At 42.2% G+C, this 16,454-nt stretch overlaps 1 protein-coding gene across 5 annotated transcripts in view; it reads right to left on the bottom strand.

Annotated features, from left to right (window-relative positions):
* Positions 1-16,454, bottom strand: part of Sec24b (SEC24 homolog B, COPII coat complex component) — a 77,019-nt gene that overhangs the window by 9,469 nt on the left and 51,096 nt on the right. For all 5 annotated transcript variants that reach the window (XM_036190817.1, XM_036190816.1, XM_036190818.1 and 2 more), the window contains 9 exons: positions 13,058-13,242; positions 11,151-11,253; positions 9,033-9,159; positions 8,379-8,488; positions 5,828-5,940; positions 2,535-2,653; positions 2,148-2,203; positions 1,719-1,925; positions 382-505 (listed from right to left, as the gene is read on the bottom strand). In XM_036190817.1, coding sequence (XP_036046710.1) covers positions 382-505; positions 1,719-1,925; positions 2,148-2,203; positions 2,535-2,653; positions 5,828-5,940; positions 8,379-8,488; positions 9,033-9,159; positions 11,151-11,253; positions 13,058-13,242 — 1,144 coding nt within the window. The remainder of the gene's footprint in view (positions 1-381; positions 506-1,718; positions 1,926-2,147; positions 2,204-2,534; positions 2,654-5,827; positions 5,941-8,378; positions 8,489-9,032; positions 9,160-11,150; positions 11,254-13,057; positions 13,243-16,454) is intronic.

Genomic DNA, 16,454 nt, shown 5'->3' on the forward strand with positions numbered 1-16,454 from the left:
ATACACCAAGTAAATATCAGCAAGAGAAGTGACAATAATCTTCTGTCTAACAAGTACTTCAGATCCCATGATAGGAAAAACTGTTATATGAAAGTCCAACATCGACAAAAATGAGAGAAGTCTGAAACCTGAGACATTTATAAAATATAAGACACTTTTATTGTTTATTGTTGAGCAGATGGCTAAGGGAATCATGCTACAACGCGGAATGGTAAGCGGTTTCTTTTGGTATCGGGCTGTAAAGTTCACTGGTAAACGTCACTCATACTACCTATCCAGCCCAGGCCTTTCTCCCCCAGTACTGAGAGTGCTTTCTGAAGAGCACAGCGTTCACTTCATGTGAGAAATCTGTAAGTAGGTAACATGATGACATCCTCTTACCTAAAGAAGCAAGGTCAGAATACTGGGAACTGAGAAGGAACAGATCCACTGCAGTCTGCTGTCCTGAGCAATCCAAAGCAAGTTTCTTATAGAAATCAGTGGCAGGCCCAAGATGGTGCACCACCTAAGTCAACAGATCATAAAGAGCCTTGGTTATGCACCCAGTATATGTCTCTTAGAACACGGCAGAAGATACATACTTCATTCCATTATCACCCAACAGAGTATGGCCCAAATTTCCAACAGTCATGAAACCTAGTGTTTACAACGGGCACTAGGGCTCAAACCACTACACTTTGGAAACTGAAGCTAGAGGACTGCTGAACCTTCAAAGCCAGCCTGGGCTACCCAGCAAGAACCCTCACCTCCACCCCTAGTGGGGAAAACATACGGCACACAGCTTCAGATATTTCAAATAAGCTGAATGAGTCAATGCTCACAAACACATGCCGTAAGACTCATTATTCGCTCTCACAGAGGAGAACACTGAGGCAAGTCTGATGACATCAGATTGATTGGAGAGCTAGCTGCAGAATGAGTGCTTCTCAACGTGCCGATACCCGGTTACTATCAAGGATAAGGAAGGCTTAACGAGTTCCCTCCCAGCTACTGGACAGTTGACTATTTTCACCTTTACTAACCCATACATACTTTATAGACTTTTGGGGATCTCAGAAATCATAATGAAAAACGCCAGAGTTTATGTGAGTGAAGACAAATTACATTAGTTTGTGTTCACCAAGCATTAATACCCGGATAGTGAGATTACTGAAGGCTTACATTTTTCTCTACTATCTAAGTTTTCTATAATAATGAGTATTCCCTCTGTAATCTAAAAAGCTTATTCATAAGCATGTTAAATTATAAGAGCTTAAGTTTTTCACTTGTATAATAGAAATGACATTGGGGACAGAAAATCAAGCCACAACTTTATGATGAAATAGCCATTCAACCTTTGGCAAGCCAGTACTTTGTTCATCTGTAGGTTCTAAACATGGAAAAATGAATGTATCTAGTTTAGTGTGGGTGTGAGTGCACACGTGCTACCCAAGCTGCAGGACTGCTGGGACTACAGATGCGTGCCACCACCTCCAACGTTTACTTGAAAGGGACTGGATTTGGTGAGCAAGTGTGTATGCTCTTACCACTGAGCCATCTTTTATGTTCTGCTAACTAAGTAATAAGAATACGTCAACCCCCAAATAAAGGCAATCTGGCTTAAATTCTTATTGGTTTTATTTACTGCTAATGAAGCAAAGAGGAGGTAATGGATAATTCCAGTCTTCTGGGGGAAGAAAACACCAGTGGTTAACATACAAACACTCAACATGCAATACCTTGGTATTCGACCTCTGATTCGGATCTTCTCTGGACTGCAGAAGTCCTGCCCCCAGGGAAGGTAACTGCGTCTGAAATACAGACACGCGGCCTCCCGTGGGAGACATTAGTTTAAAGGCAGCCTGAAGGGCAGGACCGAGGGCACTGTGCGTTTCTCTGGTATTGATGAACATATTTGGTAATGCGTTCAGTAAGTCTTTTATAAGCTGAGGGAAGATGAAAGGTTGAATTATTGAGAAGGCAAAAGGTCTTTCTTCTCTGAAACATTCTAGAATAAAGCTTGGCAACTCCACCTCTGGGGACCGTACAGGAAGGACTCGCTAGACGCTCCCACAGTGTCTAACAGCAATGGACCAGTACCAACTGCTAAGATGGGAAACAGCTAATAACAAGTGTCTTGATACTTTGAGGAGACAAATTAATCTTACCTCTTTACTTTCATACAGATTCACAAGCAAACTATCCGGTGTGGGCAGAAAAACATCTATAGGGAAAAACATTTCATCAGGACATAGTCAAGAGGACATTATAAAGTAGTTCTACAAGGACACTTGCCATGTGTGTTATAATTCTGCCGTAGTAAACACATATACTCCATATATACACATCAACACACACACACACACACACACACACACACACACACACACACACACGCGCACAACTTAAAATCAAGCATTTCCGAGAAAACACCTATTTTAAACAAATGCCAAGCTCTACCAAATCATGCTCACAGCACACGACCAGTTGGACCTTAAAGTCAAGTGGAGCCTGCTCCAAACCCACAGCTACACAGACTCCCCTCTGATGCTTACCGTCTATATCAGATACAATCAACATCTGAGGCTGTGATAATCCTTCTTGTAAATTGTAGAAATGGATAGTGCTGTCAAAAGTCATGAATCCTATTCTTGTTCGTGAATCTCCAGGAAGCCTAGTGACAAAAATGGCAACCTGAAACTCAGAGTGCTCAGTCACACTGTTTACGAGATACTACTGAAAGAGGCCAAGTCTAAGGATAGCTACACACCACCTCCTACAGGACGCAGAAAAACTATCCGAACCATTGCACAAGGAGTCAGTCAGACAAGGGTGCAGCACTCACGAATTCAGACTCAGAAGGTAAACAGCTTTCAGCTAAGAGCAAACCAGAACCCAAGTGGTTTCTAAAGCTCAACATTTCCGGCTGACTTTCCTCTAGAGCAGGGGTCCTCAACCTTCCTATCACTACAACCCTTTAGTACAGTTCCTCATGTTGTGGTGACCTCCAACCTTAAAATTTTTCATTGCTGCTTCATAACTTTATATTGCTACTGTTATGAATCCTAATGTAAATGTCTGATATCTGACCCCAAGGGGTTGAGGCCACAGCAGGAGACCTGCACTGTTACTATAGCTAGGGCTGGCCTCGAACTTGTGGCTATCCTGCCTCAGGTTCCAGAATGTGGGATTACTGGAGTGAGACACCTCACTGTTAGACCCTTAAGTAAGAACGTGATCATATTTTTTGTCTCAGTATCATAGTGGTGTAACCTGTTTGAACACTCTATGGTCAGAATGACAAATACTTTTCAGGAAAAAATTAACAATATTGTTAGACTTTAGTATGTGAATTTTAAACAAAAAGTAGAGTTATGAACACTGAAATGATTATCTATTTTCAATCACTAGGAAGTTTTCTGTTAGAAATCAGTTTTCAAAACAATGCCATGGTACCAAGAATACAGCCCGCCATGCTTCCCTCTATGTGAGCTATTTGTACACTTGTGTGAAGATGTGTTGCTGTGATTGGTGTAACAAAAAGCTGAATGGTAAATAGCCAGGCAGGAGGTATAGGTGAGATTTCTGGGGAGAGAATGGAAGAGGAGGAGGAATCTAGGCGCTGGGCAGTATGGAGAGATAAGGTAACAAGCCACGTGTCAGAACACAGATTAAAATAAATGGGTTAATTTAAGTTATAAGAGCTAGTGGGCCTAGCCTAAGCTATAGGCCGAGCTTTCAAAATGAATAAGAAGTCTCTGTGTCGTTATTTGGGAGCTGGACAGCAGGACAGAGAAAGACTCATGACATTCCACAGCAACATGTGTTACAGAAGTGTGTCTTAAAGCTCGCCCAGCTGTGTTCACTTTGGTTATGTAAGTTATTACTTTAGCATGCCTTTAAAACAGTTTTGAGTACAAAAGATTCCAGGGGCTAGAGAGATGGCTCAGTGGTTAAGAGCACTTGTTGTACTAGGGGAGAACGAAGGTTGGGTTCCCAAAACTGATAGTGGCTTATAACATGGTCAACTCCAGTTCCCAGGGCTGGTGCCCTCTTCAGGTCTCCCTGGACCCCAGGCATGCATGTGATGTACAAATTAAAAGTAAGCAAATCTTTAAAAAATTCAAAAGTAGAATGTGTAAAAAAAGAACAACCCTTTATACTGTTAAGAATGACCAACCCTCAACACAGTCTCAAGTGCAGTCAAACACATTCCAGGAAGAAAAAATGCAGTATTCAGGTGCCAATACCGGGCAGGACTTATCTTTCCACAGATTAATATGCACTCCTCTGAGACCTGGAAGTTCTGAAAGTCTCAGGACATTAGTCAGCAATTACAGCAGAGCCTACTGACCTACCCTGCTAAGGAAATACACTACTCTAACTAAAACGTATCTGTAGCAAATCCTTTACTCCAGAGTGTTTCCAGAGCCCTTCCAGGAAATGTGCTACCACAGGGCTGAGATCTTGGTACCCTGCCTAGTCTTGTTCTTACCTTTCCGATGTGTCTATTTTCTGCTGTAATCAAACAAATACAACTACTTTCCACTCTCACTTTATCCTTTTGGTTTTATACAATCTAGTTTGCAAATAGTCACTTAAGCCTTGCTGGGATAACCGGGGCCATTTCCTCATACTTTTCTGAGAATAATGGAGGAAAGAGATTGATGGAGCAGGAGATGGAATGGGAACTTGCTCGACTCACTCAAAGAAAACATCTGGCACTCAGTACTGCCAGGGGCACTGACCCCAAGGGGAACTTAGAGTTGAAAGACAGACCAGCACGGAGGTGTGGCTTATTGATAGAGCGCTGGCCTGGTGAGTGGTCCAGAGCTCCATCTCCAGCCACACACAATCTATATAATTTTGCAGAAATTTTGAAGGATCCTCTTCAAAGCTGGTGGAAAGACTCCTGGAGACAAACAGGAGGGACTTAAGAGTTTACACATAAGCCACCATATTTCCTGTTCCAACTTCCGTAGCTGAAGGCTTGTACCAGCACACACAGCACACTCTCCGGCTTCCTAACATTTCACACAAACTAAGTTCCTACTTTCTCTTCTTCAAATCAGTCTCTCACTAGTGCCAAGAAAACTAGCTTGTGAAAAAAAGTCTTACCCAGTCATAAATTATAGCTAGATTTCTATACATTTTATTTTTTAATTTATTAGCTTTATTAAATTGACAAAAATATATATCTACAGGGTACAAATATCTTGAGATGCACTCATATGGCGAGATAACAGAATTTAGCTAATTAATATATAAAGTCAACATGTAGTAAGAAAAGGCAAGTCTACTCAGTATTGCCAGTCACAGTCACAGAGTCAACAGCAGTTCTTGGCACGACTGCTGTGTGAACGTCTGTAACCGTTCATCCCACCATCTCAGCCACCCGCCCCAGCCGCTAGCAGTCTTTGCCTGCAGATCGGCTGTTTAGGGTCTAGACCTGACCGAAATCATTTGGCATGTATTTCTCAGTGGCTCTCTGATGGCACTTAGCTAATATCCCTCAGACTTAGCCATACTAGTTAGTAACAGTGTCATGCAGAGTCCTGCTGCACAGGCCAGTCCTCTCTGGCTCCGTGCTCAGGGCAGCTAGTCAGGAACAGAGATGCTTCAAGTGCTTTCAAAATAGTAAAGCAATTATTATTCTATGAATGAAGATATTATGTTGTTATTTGGTCGTAACAAGGAGCAGAATCCTTATATTCTATAAAGTTAGGTAAACGTAACCAAATCTAACAAAACTTAGCAAACAAAACAAAACAATTTGTAAATTGTACAAGAGCACTTCAAATGTATGCACATACTTATATACCCACATAGGAATAAAAAATATTCTTACTTGTCTAAGTTTTCTAATAACGACTGGCATAAAACTGACAAATACCCAGCTTCCACTGCGTTATGAGACACATCTAAAACAAACAAGTAGACTGCAGGCTGAGGAGGACGAAGCTGCAAGAAACAAAGCCGTCATTAGTTAGCGGTACACTTCCTGGGTTTCCTATCACTGGTGTTACTTGATGAATTTACTGACCATCTGTCCAAATATAGACAGATACACACACATTAGATAGATAGATACGTATCTCGTATACATATAGGAGACTAGGTCTGCAGTTTTAGCTAATGAAAATGATATTCCTTTCTTTAGTTTATTTTTCTTGTAAAGTTCATTTGAGATTAGATTGAAAGGTAGTTGTAATGGCTAAGGATGTTAAGTGTTTTTATGTAAGGAAAGTTGACTAACATATCTTCTAAAGTAATAGCTGCTGGCTATTTATTTAAGGCTAGCCAGTCCAAATATTTATGTATGCTCTCTTATTCCTAAAAACATTTATATAGGTTTTAGGGTATTTTCACTTTTTAAATTTCTTTATTTGTATTTCATGTACTGGAGTGTTTGGCCTGCACTCAGTACACAACCTGCATGCAGTGCTCACAGGGGCCCAGAGAGGGCACTGGATCTCCTGGGACGGCAGTCACAGATAGCTGGAGCTGCCAGGAGGGTGCTGGCCACCAAACCCTGGTCCTCTGCAAGAGCAGCAGGTGTTCCGAACCACTGACCCATATCTCCAATCCCTAGGATTTTAATTTTTAAATTAATTTTTAACTTTGTTGAGAACTGAACAACATCCCAGACAGACACTATACTGAACTACATCTCCAGCCCTTAATTTTAATTTTTTCTTTAAAAACCTGGTCTTGCAGAGAACCCTAGTTCAGTTCCCAGACCAGTGGCAAGTGGCTCATAAATACCGGCAATTCCAGCTTCAGGGGATCCAAGTACTTCTTCTGGCCTCAAATGGACAATCCAGCCACAGCCCCCTCCCCATACACCCATACATACACCCATACACACACACACACACACACACACACACACACACACACACACACACACACATTTAACTACAAATTAAAATTAAAGTCTGACAATCTGCCATTCGTATTAGGTACTAGATCATTGAGAGTGGCTGAATCCCAAAGCTTAAGGGTAAGTGTAAAGAAGGGTCCTGTGATGGTACAGGGTCTAAACAATCACAGAAGTCATCATCTGATGTCTTGGATTAGAAGTATTGGTGTTTATAAGTGTGCGTGTGTGTGTGTGTGTGTGCGTGTGTGTGTGTGTGTGTGTGTGTGTGTGTGTGTGTGAGAGAGAGAGAGAGAGAGAGAGAGAGAGAGAGAGAGAGAGAGAGAGAGAGAGAGAGAGATTTGTTTTTGTTTTGCTCTATCGCTCTGGGCTTGAGTGAGGGGACAATGTCTGACACTGACCCTGGAGCTAGGCTGCTGGTCAATAGGCCTCAATGATTCTCCCCAACTCCTTCCTTTTATCACGAAGGGATTTCAAGAGCTTGTATGGTTGTGCCCAGCTTTTTACGTGGGTACTGGGATCCGAACTCAGGTCTCCACGCTTGCACAGTGAGCACTCTTAGCCCTGAGCCCTTTCTCCAGCCCCTGGACTAGAATTTCTACTATTCATATCTTCTAGGACAGGAAGGGGCAAGAGAATGAGGAATGGGTGGATAGATGGATAAAAATATTGGTCAAATATACTTATGTTAAGAAATATTCAGGTTCAAGTTACATGTACAGGAAGGCTTACTAAAACTGAGTTGCAAAAAGTAATACAAGGGCATATAGTGTCTTTTTCCTTCCTTTATGTTAAGACTCAGTGCTGGGAAAGGAACCCAGTTATCTCACAAATGTGAGGCGGCACTCTCAGGCCATGACGGGTTTCTTAAAAACCTGTCAACCCAAGGTACTGAAATCACACAACACAGCTAAAGCCTACTGACCCGGCCACGCAGGGTAAGATCCCTAAGGACTCCAGAGCCGAGAACAAGGCGGTTCTAAAAGTAAGGGTGCACAGACTGTGAAGGTGGGAACTGACATGGAAACTGACCTAGGCAAAGTTAACCATCAAAATCACAAAAATAAAGACTCCCACAGTCCAGCTAGCACCACGTTTCTGGCTATCTCTCCTCACTGCGGCACTTCAAACGTTTGCTAACAACCAAGAGTAAAAAAACAATGGGGGAGGGTGGGGGGACGGACGGACGATTTTTAATAAAAATAAGAAAACAAAGATGAGCATTATGTCACCTAAAATCCGTTTTTATGGGTAGAAAAGAACAAGAGTTAGAATATAAAGAACAGCTGGAATTTGGTGACTGAGCTTGAAAAACTGAACAAGCCATTCATTTATATTGCCATTTGTCCTGAGGGAACCATTAAAGATGGTGATAATTTAAGACTAGTCTATTTGTTACATACACACTTTCATATTAATTTTTTTTAAATACAGACTTCAAAATCTAGATGAGAATGTACTTAAAAGAACTGACTCATTTAATTGTGTCCTGCAACCAGTTCAGACCCTGAAGAGTTACCATGTAGTCCGAGGAAGCGATGAACTCCACAGTTGAATTCTGAACTTCTGGCCGTTTGTGAGGCTCTCCGTAAGACCGAGTCAGGGGGTTATACAGAAACTCTTCAGGAACTAGACAAGAGGTAAGAACCAAAGCGCATTTAGCAACAAGACACCTTCATCACCAATACTTACGTTTACTAAAAGAGGAACCTTTAACCCCTTTTGTATTTACCAGGAAACCGGCAACCTTTTTCCTTAGACTCATGTCCTATTTATTATATCACATGACATGGAAAAAATCAGACAAGCACAACTGGGGGACAGTTTGAACAGGAAGACCTCAAAAACAGGTGAAGAGGACAAGAAGAGACATGTGCCTGTGAGTGTCTATAAAGGTCGGCCTAGTTCACTGACCCAGACTCACAAGCTGTTGGGTAGGTAGGTACATGTGTTCACTGAGTGACCAGCAGGGCTTTTTTATGTGCTTTTTCATTTCATCTTGTTTGACTTTGCCCCGTCACTCCAAGATCAACCTAGAGGCTCCATTAACTGTCCTGAAGCTGTTTTAAAGCAGTGAGAGGACAAACGAGTGAGGAAGGGGTCATCCAATGACACTCAACTCACCGTCATTAACCTACAGCACAGGCTGCACATGCACCGACACTCAACTCACCATCATTAACCCTATAGCAGAGGTTGCACTTCCACCTGCGCTGATCAATGAAGGACACGAAGGGGTTGATGTACGTCCGGCACGATCGGCACCTCACAATGGTGTTGGACGTGATCACTGGCAATTGCTGGAAAGAAAGTAAAGATGCTGTAGCAGCAGCACAGAGACCCCAGGGCAAACCAGGACACAAGCACGCCTGCTCCACCTACAGACGACGAGTGCCACTAAACCCAGTGACAGGCGTGCCCAGCAAGGTGAGGACTGTCACTCTCCACAAATCAGTCAGGAGCTGACCCCAAGAGCCTGGCTGGCCGAGACAACAATGCAGGACCACTCAGCTAGCCTCCGAGACAGCAGCCAGGGAGCGGCAGCCCTGGCGGAAGAAGGCCTTGCTCTCGGCGGAAGAAGGCCTTGCTCTCTGCTGAGCGTCTGCCCCTGTACCAGGCGGGAGGCTGCTGCATGGCTGACGCCGTCACAGCAGATGAGACAGAAAACACACCACTACGCTTAGTTTGGAAAAAACTTTATAGTTAGCCAATTTAGAAAATAGAGGACACATTAAAATATCACATAGTATTCTATGTCCCTGAATCCATCCAGTATCATTTTATATGCTTCGTTTGGGATTAAAAAAAATCAACACATAAATGAAATTTACTCATAATTCTAGACCCCAGAGAACATAATTATTAATACATAGTATACATACTTTGACAAGATATCATATATGGAATCTGTACTTAAAGAAAAACTCTCAGCAGCTTTAATCCCACCTTTAATCCCATCACCCAGAAGGCAGAGTCAGGTGGATCTCTATGAGTTCAAGGCCAGCCTGGTCTACAGAGTGAGTTTCAGAACAGCCAGAGCTACAATAGTGAGACCCTGTCTTAAAAAACAAACAAACACTTTCAGCTATGCATAGAAGAAATTAACTGTCCTAGTTTAATGATGAAGATTTTAATAGTGTTTAAATTACATACTATTTACTGAATGAATAAATTCACAGGACTGGTTACGCATTACAATTACTTAATTTTCCATTCACTGATATTTTCCATGCATCCTAGCAGGCAAGTAAGTGTCCCACAAAAAAGAATGTGAGAGAGAAATGCAGCTTCAGTATAAATGTCTCTGGCTAAATTTTTTTCTGAACTTTAAAATTTTAATTTTAGCTAGGCAGTGGTGGTGCACGCCTTTAATCCCAGCACTTGGGAGACAGAGCCAGGCGGATCTTTGTGAGTTCGAGGCCTGGACTACTGAGCGAGATCCAGGAAAAGTGCAAAGCTACAGAGAAACTCTGTCTCGAAAAACAAAAAACAAACAAAAAAAATTAATTTTATTTTCTTAGCCAACCAGGCTATTCTGTCAGCTACTGCTAACATTATCTACACAAATTGTCAGAAAGATGTGTAAGACTACAGCAAGGTGGCTATTAATCCACGCTTTCCTTCAGCAGATCTGACATTCTTAGGCTCCCTGCACTGTCCCCAGGTATTTAATTTCAACCAGATAGCCTCCCTCTCGATCTGGACATAATTGTTTAAAAAAGACTCATCTTAAAGTTTATGCATCGGTCCATGGTGGCTGGAACTTCCAGACTACTCCTGAGGTTCCAAGTGAGGCCCAGACTTTCTTACAGAACGCCTCTGATAACTGCACCTTTCCCTGTGTTCACTGCCTCACAGAACTGGACTGATTACATGTCCATCAGGCAGCACGCAGCTGTGGTTCACATCTGTCCCACTGGGAGGAGATCCAGGCTGTGGCCACTGCACACCAGCGCCAGGCACAGAGAGGTGCTCAGAAGACATGTGTTGACTTGAATCTTACAGAAATCGTAGTTTTTAAAAGAAATGTACTACACTGTATTATTTTTATTCTGCATGTGCCACAGTGTGTGGGATGGGGGGGTGCCTGCCATAGCCTGACTGTGGAGGTCCAAGGACAACTTGTGGGACTCGGCTCTTCCCTTCCACCACGTGGGGCCTGGGGATCAATCACCAGCCCAGAAATGATTATTTCCAACTCTACTAAAAGACAACAAACATTCTTAGGAACAAAGAAGTCTGGATACCCTGTACATGTACCAGAACCTAAACAGTCAAAAATGTACTTTACCGTCAGGTCTCTGAAGGGATGCAACAACAGTCCTAAGGGAAGCTTGGCTTTGTTCAGTAAAGCCTGTGTCTGTGGGATGTTTGTCAAGGTACATCGGAAGGAACTGCAAAGACACAGACATGCACCCATGAATAGCTGAGTGAGAGCCACTTGGGCAGGTTACCACAGCTATTAGCAGGAAGAAGATCACTCGGCCAGGCATGCTTGTAACAGATGTCAAAAGACCTGAATCAAGGAGCCCCATTTGCACAGTTGAAAAGCACAGCACAGTCTAATAAACAGTGAGTGCTCTGCACAGCACAGGCGGGGCCACAGAAATCGCCTCCGCTCCCGCATGCAGTGTTCGCGCTTACTGGACCTTTCACCCTGAGCTCACTCTTACCACATCCAGTCATGGCTTCTCCTTGGGCCTAAGCCCACAAATGAGGGATGGCTTCTACCTGAGCTCTAGGGCACACTCCTGCTGTGCTGGACAGTGGACAGAGAGCTGTTCCGGCAGGCTTGATGAAGTCCCTGAACACACTCTGCTAGTCCCTCTCGGGGCCTCCTTGCAGTACGGAATCTTAGAACATTTCCCAGGAGTGCAGCGCATTACTCTCTCACTAATCTGATAATGCACATACACCTTTCTTAATAGAATGGAAGTTTAATGATTCCATAGAGCTCAGGAAGCTTGTTTTGTGTATTGCCTTACTCACAACTTGGAAGGCATCCAGGAACTGTTTACTGACTCAAGGATGGGCCCTGTGTGTAGGTGCTATTCTGGCTCCGGTGTCTCTACTCTAAAAAATATGAGACTGGAAAGGCTCCATCCAAAGTGTTCTGAGTAAAGACAGGATGCCCAGAAGGTTTCAGATGTTGGAGCATTTCAGACTTTCCAATTAAGAGTACCCAACCAAAGAAGTCGATAAAAACAATCCAAAAGCTAGGAACACTTGTTTGGGAGCTTGGAGCATTTTAGAAAAGAATACTCAACCTGAATTCCTTAATAAATACAACACTAACACATAGAGCCATTTCCACCTAGAACCGCAGTAAAGACCTGGGTCTGTCCTATCTAAAGCCGGTACCAATTATTCTTTCTAATTTTGAAGAATGCTATTTTCAGAAACCATAACTAATCAAAAGCGTATACACCATCCCCCTAACTACAAGAGCTCTTTATTTGGATGTGAAGTAGTCCAGGAAGACCTTTAACTGGAATTCACCCTGACTCAGCATCCCAAGAGTTCGGACCACAGGCATACATAGGCAGCTAACTCTCATCCCTATGCACACACTACATTCAAGTCCTAGAAAATGTGTAGTCACTCCCAAATGCAAGGCCCTGATCAACCCGAGAAGAGCTTGGAATAGGGACAGGTAGAGCTGTCAGCCTACTCCTTGGTGCTTTTATGGAAACCATCTTAGCACCGCCTGTTCAAGAAAAGCCTGAAGAAAGAGATCTTCAAAGACTACCTCACTTCAAGAGTGTCAGGGGTTCTGGGGAGATGGCTCAGCAATAAGAGTGCTTGCTGAGCAAGCATGAGGAGCTGGGTTGGGTACCCGCTGTAAGGAGTAGAGGAAGATTGCTGGGGTATGCTGAATGTTGCTTGGCTCTAGGTTTAGTGAGTGGCTTTGTCTCAAGGGAATAAAGTGGGGTGACAGAGCAGAACATCTGATGTCTTCCTCTGGCTCATACCATCACAACCAACACAAATACAGTGTGCCACACATATACACCCACACACTCCCAAATACAGCCAAACTGAGGGAAGGTTCCATGTACTTCTATCAAAACCAAGACAGAAAAGCCCAAGTGAACAAAATCAAGGGACCGGCAGCATATTGTCTATTTCTGGAAGTCATGCGCTGTTTTCATCAAAGCTCTCTTATTGTAAAAAGACTGGAAAGGAAAGAGTACCTACTCTGGGCTACAGTTCAACTTGCTGAGCTCCGCACTCAGGTTAGGTACGGGAGCCCAAATAGGAGTTGCAGGTAAGATATTCTTCTCCTGGGTGAGGTTCACAGGTCTGAGGCTTTCTGGCTGTGGAGAACTCTGCAGACTCAGTCCTCCTAGCCCAGAGGACAGCTGGTTCACACCCGGGTAATGCTGAGAGAGGAAGTCAAAGGAAAAGGAAAATTATACAAAAAATATGAAGAAAAGTTTTTAAATATTAATTTTAATGCAAAGGAACTTGAGGAGGCTTCATTGTCACATCTGAGCAGTCAATTTAAAGCATAATTAAGCATTTCAAAACAAAATTTTATTCATAACATCAAACTGTTCAACATAAAAAATATAATTTACATTGGACAGAGATGATAAATTCTGAAGCATTTTCAAGTTCTATTAATTATCAAGTTTCAAGATAAGCCAATGCCTTAGAATGAACACATGTCTAGAGTTCTGCTCCATATGTTACAGTATTACTATGAGCTCATAGTTTTCTCTTTTTTCATTTGTTTTGTTTTGTTTGTTTGTTTTGAGACAAGGTCTCACTATATAGTTCTGGTTGTCCCGGAACTCGCTCTGTAGACCAGGCTGGCCTTGAACTCAAGAGAGATCCACCTGTCTCTGCCTCCTGAGTGCTGGGATTAAAGGCGTGCACCACTACACACTTCATAGCTTTATCTTAACTCAAAATAATTTAGTGAATTATTTCCATAATTTAAAACTACTCAATCTTTGAATTAAGTAAATCAAAAATTACTAAAAGCAATACGTACATTTACACTTCTTTTGTTTTAAGGTCATCTGCATGACCAGTTCTTTATGGACTTTCCCTCAAAATACAAAGTACTATATTTATACAACCACAAAAATAGTCAGCCAAGGAGATAAAAAGCAATCCATAAGGTTTAAAAAATAAGTTCTAGTACCATAAAAATTACTGTTCTAACTAATCTTACTGCCTCTTGGAGTACATACCAAAGGACAAAAATTATGACAAGATAATCTTTTATTTTAATATGTGATTCATTCAGAAATAGCTTTTCTGTATTTTCTCATCACTTTTGTAAACTTAAATTTAAATTTCCTTTTGTGAGTGGATGTCCTGTTTGCATGTTTGTCTGTGCACCACTGGTGTGCCTGTGCCCTCCAAGGCCAGGAGAAGGCATCGGATCCCCTGGACCTGGGGTGCGTGTCACAGTAAGTGCTGAGAACTGAACCCAGGTCATCTGTAGGATGCCACCTGTAGGATGTCTCTCCAGCACCAACGAAACAAACCTTACAAATTTAATAATTGTACAATCAAAAGTTGATGTTATTTTGACATTATTTAAATATATTAATATAGTCTGTACTCTATATCTGTAAGCTACAAATGATATTCTTTCAACTGTGGACCAAAAATTGTATTATTTCGACACACCACTCTTCACCTGTAACCAACACTTTAAATTACTTTTCCATTTAGTTCTTTTTTTGCTATTTATAATATAAACTATAATGTGCACACCACTCTAACCCCAGGCTTTTTAACAAAGAAAGGAAAAAGAAAAAGACACACCTTTTGTCTATATACAGTACAGTTATCTTCCACATTCCTTAATAAAGAGGCCAAAAGTTTCATTATGTGAACCAATTCTAACTAATGCATACAGAATGGTAACTTCAGGAAAGTCACCCATTTTACCACCCATCCTGAAATAAATGATTTAGGTAATGGTTATCTGGAGTAGAAGGTACAAAGATATCACCAAATGCTAAAACTCACTAGGTAAAAACTTAATGAGGAACTTCAAAATGACCAGGAGGTCGCCAGACAAAGCACTGGCCAATCCTCACAGCACTGCAGCGAGATAGAAGCCAGTCTGTATCAGTAGGACGTCAGAATCAGGCCTATGTAAGGAGCCACCTCAAATACTGGACCCGAATATAGTCAGGCTGCTAGATTTAATCAAGGGTTACAGGCAAGTGACACCACAAGGAAGCAATGACAACAGCAGAGGACAGCTGGCTCAGTCCTCCCATCAGATCAAAGGCATGAGCTCAACAGGTAAGGCTTGTTTCAAATTAAAATGATAATTATAACACATAAGCAAATGTAACAGTTCGGTTATTGTTTGGCTAATGATTTGTACAACCAAACATAGAGCATTTCTAAAATAACTGGGGAAATCTGCAAATTTGCTGAATTTTAATAACATTTAAAAATTATCATTCTTTTTGTTGGCCGTGAGTCATATGATGGATATGCGAGAAAGGTTTTTCTCCAAAATTCTCTGCAATAAAGGGAGGAAATGAAAGATGAATTTGGGATCAATCCTAGCACCTAGCCTCTGAAGAACAAAAGACCATAAGATGCACTTTTCTGAGGGTTGAAAAGCTGGGCCTTTCTCACCGCTCAATGGAGGCCATCGAAATCACTCCCAAAGAAAGCCTTTAGACTTCAGAGCTGACCCACTGATCACACCATGTGCAACATTTAAAGGATTTCAGTTGTACTACAGAAGGCTCCTTAAAGCTACCACATATAGATTCTAGGGCCAGCAAGATGGCTCGGCAGGTACAGGCACTTGCCATGCAAGTCTAGTGACCTGAGTTCAATCCCCAAGACCCATGTAAAGGTGGAGGGAGATACCCAGCTCCATAGCGTTGTCCCTTGACCTCCACACATGCACATACATGAACACAGTTTACACATACATATTCTAACTGAAACTTCCAATCATCTTAATAATGTCAATCTTGGGTGAATTAAAAAAAGTAGGTCCTGCTGTTGCCAATGCAGTTTAAGCCACTGTGAAAAACTGTCCAACACTGACTGCCCGAGTTGAATGCTATGTCTTAGTTCCTTTTGCCATAGTTGAGACTCGAGAGGTGGGTTTTGTGGCTCACAGCTCATCATGCAGGGATGTCACTGCACTGGGCACGTGAGAGGGCTGCATCCACAACCAAGAAGTTGAGATGGACAAATGCTTGTGCTCAGCTCACTTTCTCTTCTCTTCTATAGTTCAGGGTTCTAGTCCAGGGAACGGCTACCTCCACTCTTCCCACTTCAAGAAACTAATTATGAAAATCTCCCAGAGGCTAACAATGACATTATGGATACCCAGGATTTAGCAATTCCACTCCTGGATCTGAACATCTGCTTAAAAGATATGGACAGAAATGTTCATAAGAGAACCATTCATAATTCATAACAGCTTCAAAACCAGAAGTTTACCCTACTGCCCACCGACAATAATAAGCTAGTATAGTCACAGTGGAGTAGAGCTCAGACTGAACAAACTATAGTCACACAAAGAGCAATCTTACATAAAGCTTGAAGAGAGGTAAAAGTAATCCGTGGTCAAGACAGTGGCTGCTCATTATTT

Source organism: Onychomys torridus, chromosome 6 (assembly GCF_903995425.1).
Source record: "Onychomys torridus chromosome 6, mOncTor1.1, whole genome shotgun sequence".
Lineage (NCBI taxonomy): Eukaryota > Metazoa > Chordata > Mammalia > Rodentia > Cricetidae > Onychomys > Onychomys torridus.